The sequence below is a fragment of the Plecotus auritus genome (genome assembly GCF_963455305.1).
Source record: "Plecotus auritus genome assembly, chromosome: 3".
Classification (NCBI taxonomy): Eukaryota; Metazoa; Chordata; class Mammalia; order Chiroptera; family Vespertilionidae; genus Plecotus; species Plecotus auritus.
Window position 1 is genome coordinate 174,137,067 of NC_137772.1, and position 13,620 is coordinate 174,150,686.

General features: G+C 47.6%; 1 protein-coding gene across 1 annotated transcript; it reads left to right on the plus strand.

The window, feature by feature from the left end:
- Positions 1-2,046: 2,046 nt before the first annotated feature.
- KRT4 (keratin 4) lies at positions 2,047-8,191 on the plus strand (the record flags this gene model as incomplete). Its single annotated transcript, XM_080659056.1, has 9 exons — positions 2,047-2,753; positions 4,348-4,562; positions 5,461-5,521; positions 5,815-5,910; positions 6,442-6,606; positions 6,858-6,983; positions 7,396-7,616; positions 7,875-7,909; positions 8,019-8,191. The coding sequence occupies exons 1-9, from the start codon at positions 2,265-2,267 to the stop codon at positions 8,189-8,191; spliced, it is 1,581 nt and encodes a 526-aa protein (XP_080515182.1). The 5' UTR covers positions 2,047-2,264.
- Between the last annotated feature and the right edge of the window lie 5,429 nt (positions 8,192-13,620).

The following is a 13,620-nucleotide window of genomic DNA, read 5'->3' on the forward strand; positions in this document are numbered from 1 at the left end:
ATGACCTTCCTACCTCTTCTTGGGGTAGGAAACCAGACAATCAGACTCAGCTCCCCAAGGGGTAGCACCAGGTCTCCTCTGCTCCTGCAGCAGCAGCCCCAGAGACCTGAAGTGGCTTTATCTTCCTTACCAGCCAGGCCCATCCTTGGAGTCAGGGTGGAAATCAGTAGACCCTTGGATGCTGGGCCCTCAGAGGCCCTTGGCCTGATCAATCAGTTCAATCAGGTTTGTTCAGTTGCTGAATTCTGGATTGGCTGCTGCACAAATCAGACAAACTGACTTCATGCCAGCAGGATGGTATGGGTGAGAGTCCAGGGAATGCAGAGACTTTGGGAACAGACTAATGTGGGTCCAAGTCCTGGCTCCACACATGCTCTTGTGTGACCCTGGGGCTCCTTTACCTGCCTTGGGCTTCCAGGTCATCATTTGAAGACAGGGCTAATCATACTGACGGCATAGCTCTTGAGGAAGATTAAATAGTCACATGTATATAAAGCATCCCACACAGTGCCTGGCACAATGTTGACACTCACTAAATACGCATTAAAAGGATGAAGGAATGTTCAACCCCATCCCTTATAGGAGATGGTCCTGGCTATAGAATGCTCACTTACTATAGGTGGATGGACTATCCCTTGGGCTTTCTCCCATGGACCTCGGATGGGGCCCGGCTTTCTGTCCTCACTGCCACAGCTCTTCCACCCACTCTTCATTCAGTCAGAGGCCACCTGGGCAAGGCAGGGGGCGCTCAGCAAAGGCTGAGGTAGCTGGGCCAGAGAGAAGGTGCAGATCAGAGGTAGAGGCAAGAGGAGGGCAGGTAGAAGCGGGGAGAGTGAAAGTGGGAAGAGGAGAGGCTGGCAGAGGGGAGAGACTTCCCTGCCAGTCCAGCCTTCCCTGCACTCCTGTCCCCAAAGCCTGGATCCACTGACCAACCTCTTCTCACCCCTCGGGTCCTGCTCTCTCTCTTTGCATGGAGGGAGCTGTTCATTTTTGCTGTAATCAGCTTTAATTCATTCAGGGTCAGCTCAGGTCTGGGGGAAATATCCAGGCCCTGGTCACTGCTGCTTCCTAGATTTGGACTAGCAGTGTCATGAGGAATTGAGAAGAGGAGAGGGGTACAGATCTAGCTAATGTCTCCTCATGAGTGGCAATGGCAAAACCCGGGCAGGAAAAGAATGAATACTTACTGACCTACTAAGTGCCAGGCACTATAAGTACGTTGTCTTATTATCTATGAGGTAGGTTACCGATTTTATGGATGAGAGGATGGGTTGAAGGGGTTCAGAGGGTTAGTTGACCTGCTCAAGACTGCACACCTAGTTAGTGGCAACAGGTGGGATTTGAACATAGGTCTGTTTGTTGCACTCAGTGGGGAAGAATTTAAGTTAGGGCTTAAAAGTCAGATTTTGTAGTTGAAAACACTGCTTTGAGAAGGGGCTCATAGGTTTCACCATTCTACCAAAGGGGTCCCCAGCACCAAAAAAGCTACAAACACTTTTGAACGCTGGGACTAATTATGAGAAAACAGGCTCTGTCCTGGTGGAGGCAAGCACACATCTGGGCAAAAAACGGAGCAGAGTTGAGTCTTGACGTAGGTTTGGAAGGCTATAGGCTATAATACGGATTTCACCCTTGGTATGTGTACATGGGGCCAAGTGCACATGGAGGAATATTAATGACAATAATAACAAATATATGTGCAGCTTCTGACAGTTTACCAAGCAACATTTCTAATTTACAGGTGAAGCAAATGAGTTTCAGAGAGTGACTTGCTCCAGGTTTGCAGAGTTGGTAAGGGCAGGTCGTGCACTTGAACCCCGGCCCTCAGGTTCCAAATTCTGTGGAGTGAGAAAACAGGCAAGGGGTTGTCTTGTCTGGAGCAGAGAGGCCACTGGCAGCTGGTGAGATGGAAGGATAGTGGGTGGGGGACCTAGAAGGTGGGGCCAGGCAGGGCCGCTGATGCAGGAGGCCCTGAGGCACCCGTTCAGGTTCTCCTGGAGGGGAGTGTGTTGGGATCCAGTTACCTGTGCCCTCCGATTGACTTCTGTAGGTGTGTTTAGTGACATGCTCAGCAAGTGTGAGAAGGATGGGCTGGTGCCAAAGGCCAAGCCCAGAAATGTTTCAGATTTTTCCTTTATGCCCCTGCAACCAAGCCCTTCTGCTCCAGCACATATAAGAGACCCAGGCTAGAGCTGCGGCATTCACTGGCCTGGCCCCTCTTGCTTCTCTCTGACAACTCAGAGCTCACTCTCCTCTCTCCAGCCATGATCTCCAGACAGCAGGGTGTCCGAGGCGGGTCCCAGGGCTTTAGCTGTGGCTCGGCCGTCGTAGGTGGGGGCAAGAGGGTTGCTTTCAGCTCGGCCTCTATGTCTGGGGGTGCAGGTCGTTGCTCCTCTGGGGGCTTTGGCAGCAGGAGCCTCTACAACCTCGGGGGAAACAAGAGCATCTCCATGAGCATGGCCGGATGCCGGCAAAGTGGCGGCTTTGGAGCTGGGGGAGGTTTTGGGGCTGGTGGCTTTGGTGCTGGTTTAGGTGCTGGCAGCTTTGGTGGTGGATTTGGGGGCTCATTTGGTGGACGGGGTGGTTCTGGCTTCCCTGTCTGCCCTGCTGGGGGGATTCAGGAGGTCACCATCAACCAGAGCCTGCTGACCCCACTCCATGTGGAGATCGACCCCGAGATCCAGAAGGTCCGAACTGAGGAGCGAGAGCAGATCAAGACCCTCAACAACAAGTTTGCTTCCTTCATTGACAAGGTGAGTATCCCCTTGGCCAGATAAGGTGGCAGAAACCAGGGTTTCTAGAGTCCCAGCATCTCAGACCTGAGCCTGCCATGGGAAAACCACTGAACTACCTGGGCCTCCATTTTCCAGCTGTTGAAGGGGTGTCAGTGTTCTGAGTCTCTTGTTTCATGCCGGTGGGCTGTCAAAGTAGTTCAATATTTGGAGTTTTCTAGATGTGCTGTGTGATACTTGGAAACTCATTCAACTTTTCTGGGTCCAATTGCCCCAGCTATAAAGTGGGTTCATTGTTACCCTGCTTTTTTTCAGATTTTGGTTTTAAAATAATACAGTTAATAATTTAATAATTAATTAACAATTAATTGTAGTTAATATAATAATTTAAGTGTTGGCAATTCTGTTGTAACAGAAGGAAACCAGGCTGGTTTGTCAAATAAAAAAGAGGCTACTTCAATGGCAGAATCTAGGTCCCCTCCTGACTCTGGGCAAAATTGCTTATCTGGGTCTGTTTAAAGAGATGAGAAGATGGGTCTCTCCTGTTCTTTTAGTAGTCCAACTTCCTTTTCCACACAAGGTTAGAGATACAAGTCCTCAAACTCAATTATAGTCAAGTATGATGGATGATAGCAAGCAGATTAGCCTCAGAGAGCTGAGGCATCCAATGACTAATAAATGAATAGATAAATGTAGCACACTCAGTCAAGGATGCTCTGGGTCTCCATGCTTCAAAGTCTGAGTCTGCTTAGCTGTATGAGGCAAGAATGAGCAATCTTGGAGTAGATTGAGTGGGATTGTTTGCTCTTCCTGCTAGTTTGAATAAACCAATAGTAGCTTAAAGAGGCTTTTTTTGCGACCCTAGGGCATACAGATATAATAGCAAGACCAAAGGTTTGGTGCTTGTTTCATCTCACCTTTTTGGTTCAAATTGTGATCAGTTGCCCTTACCTGCTTTTATTTCAATTCTAAGCACATAAAGTGGAAATGTCATGCTAAGCTGCTACCTTGATTTATCTGGCTATCTTTTCATAGAAAAAGGGAAAGTTCTGGGAAGTCCTCTTGCAGAACTGAATCTAGCTGAGACTCAGAATATGTCTAGGGCCTTGATCTTAGTTAAGTATACTCAGCTGTACACAAGTTCACAGGGACATACCAAGTGCATTTATGAGTAAGTGTTTTTAAAAAATCTGCAATGAATTTATCATTCCTTTGCTATGGGTCTGAATCACTTTGAATGCAATCACTCAGACTATGGGTGTATCCCCTAATTTTATTTTATTTTATTATTTCATAGAGGTTCAGTGTTCTTAGTAATTCATCCCAGGGCCCCTGGATCCCTGTACAGGAAGTTGTTCTTGCTGCATGGTCAGGCTCTGCTGCTCTGTCTGTGCTCTGTTTTTCACAACCCACATGGCCCATTGGTTTCCAGGAGCTCACAAGTGGGGATCACCACATTGACCCAGTGGATGGTTCCTGAAGTTGCAACATGATGGCCCTACTTGAATGGCTCTTGGGCCCCCTGGTTGACTTGGATTGAAGAGGTTGGTGTTGGCCATGGCCAACTCTCCTGTCAAATCTTCAGGCCTTCATTCTGTACCTTTTTGAAACACAGGTGCGATTCCTAGAGCAACAGAATAAGGTCCTGGAGACCAAGTGGAACCTCCTCCAGCAGCAGACGACCACCACATCCACCAAAAACCTGGAGCCCTTCTTTGAGGCCTACCTAAGTGCCCTCAGGAAACAGCTGGATTGCTTGGTCAATGACAAAGGACGCCTGCAGTCTGAGCTGAAGACCATGCAGGACAGCGTGGAGGACTTTAAGACCAAGTACGTGGGGAAGAATGAGGGAATGCCATCTCACAAGTCTGCCCAGCCATGTCGCAGGCTTCCTGGGCTCCTCTCCAGTCATTTAGAATCCCAGGCTCTGAAGATATCCCAAAGGTGTCAGGAAGGTCCTCTAGTCTGCTCCCCTGTATCACCATGGTTACATTTTAATGGGGTAAGGTCTAGTAATCCTAAATTGCCCAAACATAAAATGAATGATACATTCAGAGAGCTGGGCTTGCCATATACAAACAAGATTAGAAATCAAACAGATGGAAAATACAATACCATGATCAGAAGAATATAGGTTGTAGAGACAGCTGGATTTGGATTAAATACTGAGTCTTTCACTGGCTGTGTGATCTTGAGTAAGCTTCTTAACCTCTCTGAACCTTAGTTCTTCATATTTAAATGGGGATAATAGTCCTACCTTATATGTTGAGAATTAAATGAAATTAAATGAGGAAAAGAAAGCAGGTAGCAATGGACATATAATGAACATTCAATCCATAGTAGCTCTTATTATAATGCTGACTCATTATGGGGTGCAGATGAGAAGATATCAACACTCTCAGTTCACTCTCACATGAAACAAAGAGAACTTCTATGGAAATAAAATCAAGCAGATCATTGCTGGTTTTTTTTCTCATATCTTATCTCTTGAAAACAGTCTTTTTAAAGTTTGGTTTTCACTTCTCTGAATAAAACAGGGTCTAGATTGGTACCTCATGCCTGGTCATTATTCAATAAATGTAGGTTGAATGAATATTTGTATGAACATGGGGAAATGTAGCCAATTAGCTGGATATTTCCAAATAGATGTTTGAAAGGAGTAGCAGGTTGCTGAGAAACACTAGCTCACTGTGGGGCTTCTGTCTTTTCCTTTCCATCTCCACCCCAGGTATGAAGAGGAGATCAACAAACGCACAGCTGCTGAGAATGACTTTGTGGTGCTCAAGAAGGTAGGGGATAAAGGAGGACAACCTTCCCTTGGGAGTGGTCTTTGGCTGGAATCATGGGGTTGGTCTATCTCTGCCTCATCTCCACCACATTTGATACTATCCAGATCTACCTGAACTGGGTCCTAAGGAATTAAGGCTGGGAAAAACCCTGTTTAGATAATTAACATCCAGGTGGCTTTAGGGGCAGAATATGTCTAATGGCTTAGTTCCTCACCTTTCTGTGTCACTTAACATCTGCTGCCCCCTATTATAATTACTGTAGCGCGTCTCTTCTCCCCACTCTTCCTCTGTAGGATGTGGATGCTGCCTACATGAACAAGGTGGAGTTGGAGGCCAAGGTGGATGCCCTTAATGATGAGATCAACTTCCTGAGGGCCCTCTATGCTGCGGTGAGGACTCCATTGCCCCCTCTATTCAGGGAAGGGAATCCTCCATCTATGAGGCTGCTGGTTGGAGTTCACAGTTCTTTGAAAGGACTCTAACTCTTTACTTCAGGTGGGTGGGTTCTCAGCAAGGTCATGGATACAAGGGGTAATGTGAGAAGTTCTCAAAACCAGATGTCTTAGAAGAGGTGATTAGATCTAAAGATTGCATGGGATAGAATTTATTGCCATTTAGCATTTCTCTAGTGAAATGCTTTTATTCCATTTTCTTTCATCCAATGTACTGACTGCCCACTGATAAGGATGGCTGGTAGTCCCTGGGGAGCAGTAAGGACTACAAACATTACTTTCCTGTCTTGAAATGTCACAACCACTTGATTTATACATAGAAATTTTCACCCCCCCTCCCCATTGGGAATGCTAACTCTGCTTCCATCTGAGCTTGTGGCATGGCCATTTCTGTGACGACAGCAGATTTCTGGTCTTAGATAAGGGAAGACTCTCCAGGTGGCCTGATGTGAGACATTTTTCCTGTAGGAGCTGTCCCAGATGCAGAGCCACGTCAGTGACACTTCCGTGGTCCTGTCCATGGACAACAACCGCTGCCTGGACCTGGATAGCATCATCGCTGAAGTCAAGGCCCAATATGAGGAGATCGCCCAGAAGAGCAAGGCCGAGGCTGAGGCCCTGTACCAGAGCAAGGTGGGTCCTGAAGATTTCTCAGGAGTTCGGAGTGGCTTCTGGGGTTTTGCTTTTGATGTCTGTGAGCAGGCAATTATCAGCTTGAATCCAAAAGAAGTCAGAGATGAACTGATTCTTTGAGGTCTGATTTGAGATTATGTGACATTTTGTTTTATTCCTTCCACCTGTGGCAATTCTTGCTGGGATGACTTGAAAATAGACCCTACTCAGATACCTCTAACCCCTGGTTCCCTGTGTCTCTTGGGTCTTAGTTCCAGCAGCTCCAGACCTCAGTTGACCAATATGGTGACAACCTGAAGAACACCAAGAGTGAGATTGCAGAGCTCAACAGGATGATCCAGAGGCTGCGGTCTGAGATTGAGAATGTCAAAAAGCAGGTAAGTGTCACCTCCTTCCAGCTGCAGTACAGAGCCGGGGCCTAACAGATGTCTCCACAGGAGATGAGATGGTAAGGCATCAGGCCAGAAAATCCTGAGCTTGCCTGCAGGGGATTTGTAGCTCTTTACATAAGCCATACCCAGATCTTTTCAGCAGTATCCTAGTTAACATGACATGCCACCCCAGGAAATTAGATTTCTTGGCTCTTTTTCATTGGTTTTTGCTCTTTAACCAGTCTGGTGGGGGCACTGGTGGGCCCTGGTGGAGTGGATGAAATGCATAAGAAGGTGCATCAGGGAAGGTGGGGAGGACAGACAAACATGTTAAGTCCAGCAAACAGGAGAGGGGACAGATGTAGAGTTCTTGACAGCAGGACACTGACGATTGTCTGTCTCATGCCCTTGTCTACAGTGTCAGACTCTGCAGGCCTCCGTGGCTGATGCTGAGCAGCGTGGGGAGCTGGCCCTGAAAGATGCCTACAGCAAGCGTGCAGAGCTGGAGGCTGCTCTGAAGAAGGCCAAGGAGGAGCTAACCCGGATGCTGCGCGAGTATCAGGAGCTCATGAGTGTGAAACTGGCCCTGGACATTGAGATTGCCACCTACCGCAAGCTGCTGGAGGGCGAGGAGTGCCGGTGAGGAGGGGAAGGCAGGGCAGGAACATGAGGAATGGAGAGGTCTGGGGCCATGGCAGGTCTGGGGCACTTCTATGGGGCCACCTGCTTCAATGCTGCTCTGGTGCATTATGAACAAGCACACTGTTAGATAACAGGTTCATAGTCAGGCCTTATATTTGTCTGCTTAAGGATGGGAAAGGTGCTCGACACCTGCTTATTTAATGAAGTGTGGCTCTGGGCTCTGCTGTGGCTCACTGCTCTTTCTCTCTCCCACAGAATGTCTGGAGAATGCCAGAATGCTGTGAGCATCTGTAAGTACCTTCGGTCCCTGCCAGGCCCATTTGTTCACCCTGGTTTGAGCTGCAATTCTTGGTTGCCCACACTGTTGGAATAACCATGTCCTTTGCTTCTCTCCCACAGCTGTGGTCGGTGGTGCTGCCAGCGCAGGAGGCATTGGTGGAGGATTAGGAAGCTGCTCTGGGTTTGGCCTGGGCGGTGGCTTTGGCTCTGGCTCTGGAAGCGGCTATGGGTTTGGTGCTTCCAGCAGCAAGATCATCTCTTCCACTACCCTGACCAAGAGATCCCACCGATAGAGGAGATGAGGTCCCTGCAGCCCCCTGAGCCCAACTGGGCCCAGTCTTGGTGTCTCTGTTCTTCCTTCACCTCCGCCTCCATGCTATCTTTCTGGGACTCATCTCACCAGTGTCACCTCAGTGCCGGGGTGTGGACTCTGCCCTTTTGGAGTTTGGTAGTTTCTTCTCAATGTGGGCTTGGTGACTTACCTGGAATGGGAAGATTGTCAGCTGACTCTTCACCCGACATGGACAGAGGAGAACACAACCACACGCTTCATCTTCAGAATAATTGGGATCATATATGTGCCCTCCCAGCCCAGTGCCATCTCCTACCGGATCCCAGATATCTCTCTACATCAGGACCAACTCCTTCTCCATCACTTGGCAGCAACTGGCCCTGCAAGGTCAGGACAAGAACCACTCAGTGTCCCATTCAACTTTTCTCCTTCCTTCTATCCATCTGTGGGTGAATTTTCAATAAAATGCTTTTGTCATTCACTCTGAGCAATTGTTCTTGTTCATTAGGAAGAAGTCTTCCGAATTCAGGTGAAAGTGAAGGAAGCTGGGGCTTGAGGGCTCTGTCTGTGTAGATCAAGGTCATCAGTTAATTTTTCAGGTCTCTTTTTAAAAAAATACTCAGATTATTGAGGGAGAAGCATATGGAGCCTGAAGGCTGCATCTGGAATAGAGACACAGACTCAAAACAATTAACAATTATACAAAAATAAACCATTGTAGGGAATCAGGGCCAAGCCATCTCAGTGCTGAGCCTGCAGTGAATCTGGAGGGAAGGGGTCCAAATCTGGGAGGTGTGGAGTGTATGAATGGTTTGAAGAAAGGCAGTCAGGAGTCTCTACTCAATATGGAATAATTGGGTGTTTACACACAGAGTCTATCTAGCAAGGCCTCCCTAGTTACAAAATTCCATGTGTGGGGCTAAATCTCACCAGAACAGCAAGGCTTTCAGAAACTTGTTCTAAGAATCAACATGGTCATGGTTGTTGGATGGAGGAGTGAAAGCTTGTCCTCTTCACAAAGTTTTTGTGCTGTGCCCACTTCCCCAGCTCCTCAGGTGACTGTGTAATGATGCAAGAGTCGGGGAGGCGAGCAGTAGAGGGTGAAGCTGCCCGATGGGCCAGCCCTGGAGATTCCTGTTGGTAAAAGGAAGAATGGGGGTAAGGGCACTTAGAGGTGGAGGTTTGGGCATAGCCTTTGTGGACACCCTGTTTCTATACTGGACCAATTCCAGGATACCTGGAGCAGCATAATCTTCCCTTCACTAGAGAAAGACTGCATAGCTCCCCATGTGCAGTCTGACACTCATTCCCTTGGCCACCCAATTGGTGCCTCACACCTTTGACTTCTGGGGCGTTCATTCAGACTCCAATCCCTCCAGTGTAGTGCCCATGTGGCCCTGATTATGTGCACATAGAAGGCACACATTTTGCTCAGGGCCAGTCCTTGCCCAAGGGGCCTTCACACAAACGTGGAGGTAGGCTCAGGGCAGCAGGGGTGGAGCAGCAAAGAGTTAATCTGGGCTCCCTGGGCTGAAGCTTTTTGCCAGGAGCAGCCACTCCCTGGGCAGAACTCCTTGGTTCTTCAAAAACCCTGCCCTAATCTCCCCATTGTCTCAGGGGCTCACCCCAAGTGTCAGAACAGGAAGTCTTTGACTTCTTCCCACCACTGCACCCCTCTCCTGGGAAAATGCTGAACTGGCTCTTTTCTGAGTTTCTGGGGTACCTACGAGGGGAGGAGTCAGGGGTTAAAACAAAGGGAGAAGCTTCTCAAGTTCACCCACCAGGAAGTTGCAAATTGTGATGGACCACATTGAGAGGTCAAGGGTGGTGGTGGTAGTAGTTGTTGGGCAGGTTAATGAATTAGTCATGTCCTCTGAGCAAGCGAAGAATGAGAGAAACCACCCCAAGTGCCACTGCTAGGTCTCTAGGTTTTATATTTGTAGGTATGTGGCTATGTGAGTGTTTTTTATTTACTTATAAAAGAAGATTCCTATTTTACAAAAAAGAGGAATAACATTCATGTTGTTCTCTATTTTCAGAACAGTCCAAGGCAGTGGATCCTGGTCATGAGCCATAGTTTTGAAGCTGGGTGGCTAATTGAAGGGAATTATTTGGGGAGAAAATCCACTTCTGAAGTAATTGGTGCCACCCTTCCCTCAGACCCCTTAAATTAAATTCTGGCCAGCTCTTTGTGTTCATGGGGAACTATAGAGACACAGGTTGCATTACCTGCCCCTTGAGAGCTTCCCTCCCTCTCCCCCACCGCCACCGCCAATGCTTTACCTCGAAGTATTCTTAAATCACTTACCACGTCATAATGTGAGTTGGGAAATCTTTAACTCAGTTTTTTTGATTCATCTGCCCTGATCTCTGCTCTCCAAGCTCTTGACTTCTAGTCATGGCTGAAACCTCACCCTTGGTTTGGCTCAGGCTCCGGGCTCCCAAGCAATGACCACATTTGCACAGGTCCCTCTGCCTTTACCAAAACCCTCTGTTCTGGGTCCAACCTTCTCAGTTTCAGCAGATTGTCCCTCTCTTGCTGCTAGTAAAACCAGAAGGTTATAGCACAGAGGAGTTTATTAGGGTTGTCCTACTGTGGGATTTTGGTTTAGCTTACTGTTGGGACCCAGGTTTTGGATTCTAAGACCTTGGAATATGTCCATTATTATTTCTTGGGTGGATGGTCAAGGTATAGCTACCTGGGAAAATAACTGAGGGAGCTGTTCCCCCTTTGTGGTCCTCCAGGGCATGGTACTAGTGGGCCAGCCCAGGACAAAGGGGGCTTCATGCAGGAGGTGGCATTTAAGGACATGTAAGCATGGGTGCTAGAGGTGGAGAAAAGTGATCTGACAGAGAGCAAGATTCTATTTTATTTTTCAATTATAGTTTACATTCAATATTATTATTATTATTTAAAAATATTTTTATTGATTTCAGAGAAGAAGGGAGAGGGAAGGAGATAAAAAGATCAATGATGAGAGAGAATCATTGATCAGCTGCCTCCTGCACACTCTACACTGGGGATCAAGCCTGGACCTCCTGCACACCCCAAACAGGGGATTGAGCCCTCAATCCAGGCATGTGCCTTGACTGGGAATTGAACCATGGCTTCCTGGTTCATAGGTCAGCATGTGCCCTGACTGGGAATTGAACCGTGACCTCCTGGTTCAAAGGTTGACGCTCAACCACTGGGCCACACCGGCCAGGCTATATTCAATATTATTGAGAACAGGATTCTAATCTCCTCTAAGAGGAAGTCCTTTTTTTCTAGGAAGCCTCCCAGAGTGGCTCCGCCTTATTGGCTTACCCTGTTGTTCTGCCACCCACAGGCCTCTTCAGGCCTCATTCTGATCACTCTCCCTTCCCTGTGAGGTGTCTACAGCATTTCCTTCATCAGACTGGGAGCTCCCTTGTCTGCAAATCCACCAAAAGCTTCAGCTGGACAAGCATCACACAGGAGTCCATGCCATTGAGAAGGATATAATTCTATCTGAATATGTGTGCATGGGTGTGGGGAGCACTGGGGAAGCAGACATTAAATATAGATTTTCCCTACTTTCAGGAAAGAGAGCGATAGTAGATGTAAATACTGAGGCTCTGGCAAATCAAGGGATAAGCATTTACTTTTGCCTAGGGATTCAAGGAAGGCTCTATGGAGAGGTGACACCAACAAATCTTGAAGCCTGAGGAGTTAACCAGGTGAAATGGGTATAGACTTGGAGTTAAGGTGAGAGGTGCAGGTGTGCAGGGGAGAAGGGCGCTCTAGACAGCATGAATACCAGAGTAAAGGCAGGGAAGTATGGCCCAGCGCAGTATATCTATGAACCCAAAGCAACTCAGCATCCCTCAATACTAAGAGCAGGGAGTGGTGGGAGAGGAGGCTAAAGAGGTAGGTCTAGGCCAGTGGTCAGCAAACTGCGGCTTGCGAGCCACATGCGGCTCATGAGCCATGGTTTGCTGCTCTGTTGACTAATGAGTTTGCCGACCACTGACTGACCTAGACTCTCGATTCCAATAATTACAGGCTGTTGTTCTTCCTTGTGATTAAGCCCCTATCCCAGTGGTTGGCAAACTCATTAGTCAACAGAGTGGCAAACCGCAGTTTGCGAGCCCCATGTGGCTCGCGAACCGCAGTTTGCCGACCACTGGTCTAGGCCACGCTTGGAGGACCATTTGGTTCAATTCGTTTGGGGCTTGGCTTCATGTGCCAAGACTGAATAAGCTCAGGATGAGGCATGTGTGAGAGAACAAGCTCTGAAAGAGATGAAGAGGGGACTCTGGTTCACCTGCTTTCAGGATGTGGCCTTTAGGTCCACGATGGGCTTTGGACTCATGTCTGGGAACTGCCCCTGCACCTCACTCCCTTTCTACGGAACAGTAATGCTGAGCCTTGCAGCTGCTCTACTTCTTTTCCTCTCTTGTTTACTATGAGAGATGTTTTCAGGGACTGGGAGATTTATTGCCATTCCTTGGTCTCCTGGAAGAATCATCTCCCTCAGAATAACATCCATCCCTTCAATAATTGTTGCCTACCTTCCATGGGCTAGGGGCTGTGAATCACTGTCTCTAAATCTCCCTAGATTACTTACACAGTATCTCATGGTCATCTTATTTCCTACCATGCCCACATCCTCAGCTTTAAGTCCAAGTGGAATCCCTTAGATTCTCCAGTGGAGGGAGTGAGATCTGTGCTTTTCAAACCATTGCACAGTAAAATTAATGTATATTTCCTCTTAACTTCCTCTTCCCCAGGTCAAATGATCACCTAATTTTCCCTCCTCCTCTCTTACCTTTTGTCTCAAATAACTTATTTAGTAACTCCCTGTTATTAAACCTCTCAATGAGGACAAGATGAGCTTTCTGCTACTACAACCACTGGTTTGAGGAGGCACAGCAGACAGACAGGATTCAGCACAATGATGGGGTGAGCTCTTAGCCACAAAGGAATCTTACATAAATAAAGGCTTTCTCAGGGTGAGCCTCATCTTCTGTCTTGTTGTCCTGTTTATCTTTTCTGCAGTGCTCTGTGGCTGCTGTTCCTTCTTCTTACAGCAGGAAGTGGAAGTGAGTTGCTTGAAACTGGAAGGCGAGTGTCTGTCACACATTCTCCCTGACCCCTGTGATTGAACATCCACACAGCAGCTAGACTTATTTATTTATTTAAATTTTAAGAATGTACTTTATACAACCCCCCCCCCACAAAAAACCCACCCAGTTAATGGAAAGAAATCTACAGACATCTGAGGATCTAAAAGCTTTTTAAAACATTCTTTTAAAAAATTATCCAAGCCCAGCTGGCATGGCTCAGTGGTTGATTATTGACCTATGAACCAGGAGATCACAGTTTGATTCCTGGCAGAATCATCAGGGCATATGTCCCAGTTTCAGGCTTGATCCCCAATGGGGAGGTGTGCAGATGGCAGTCAATTG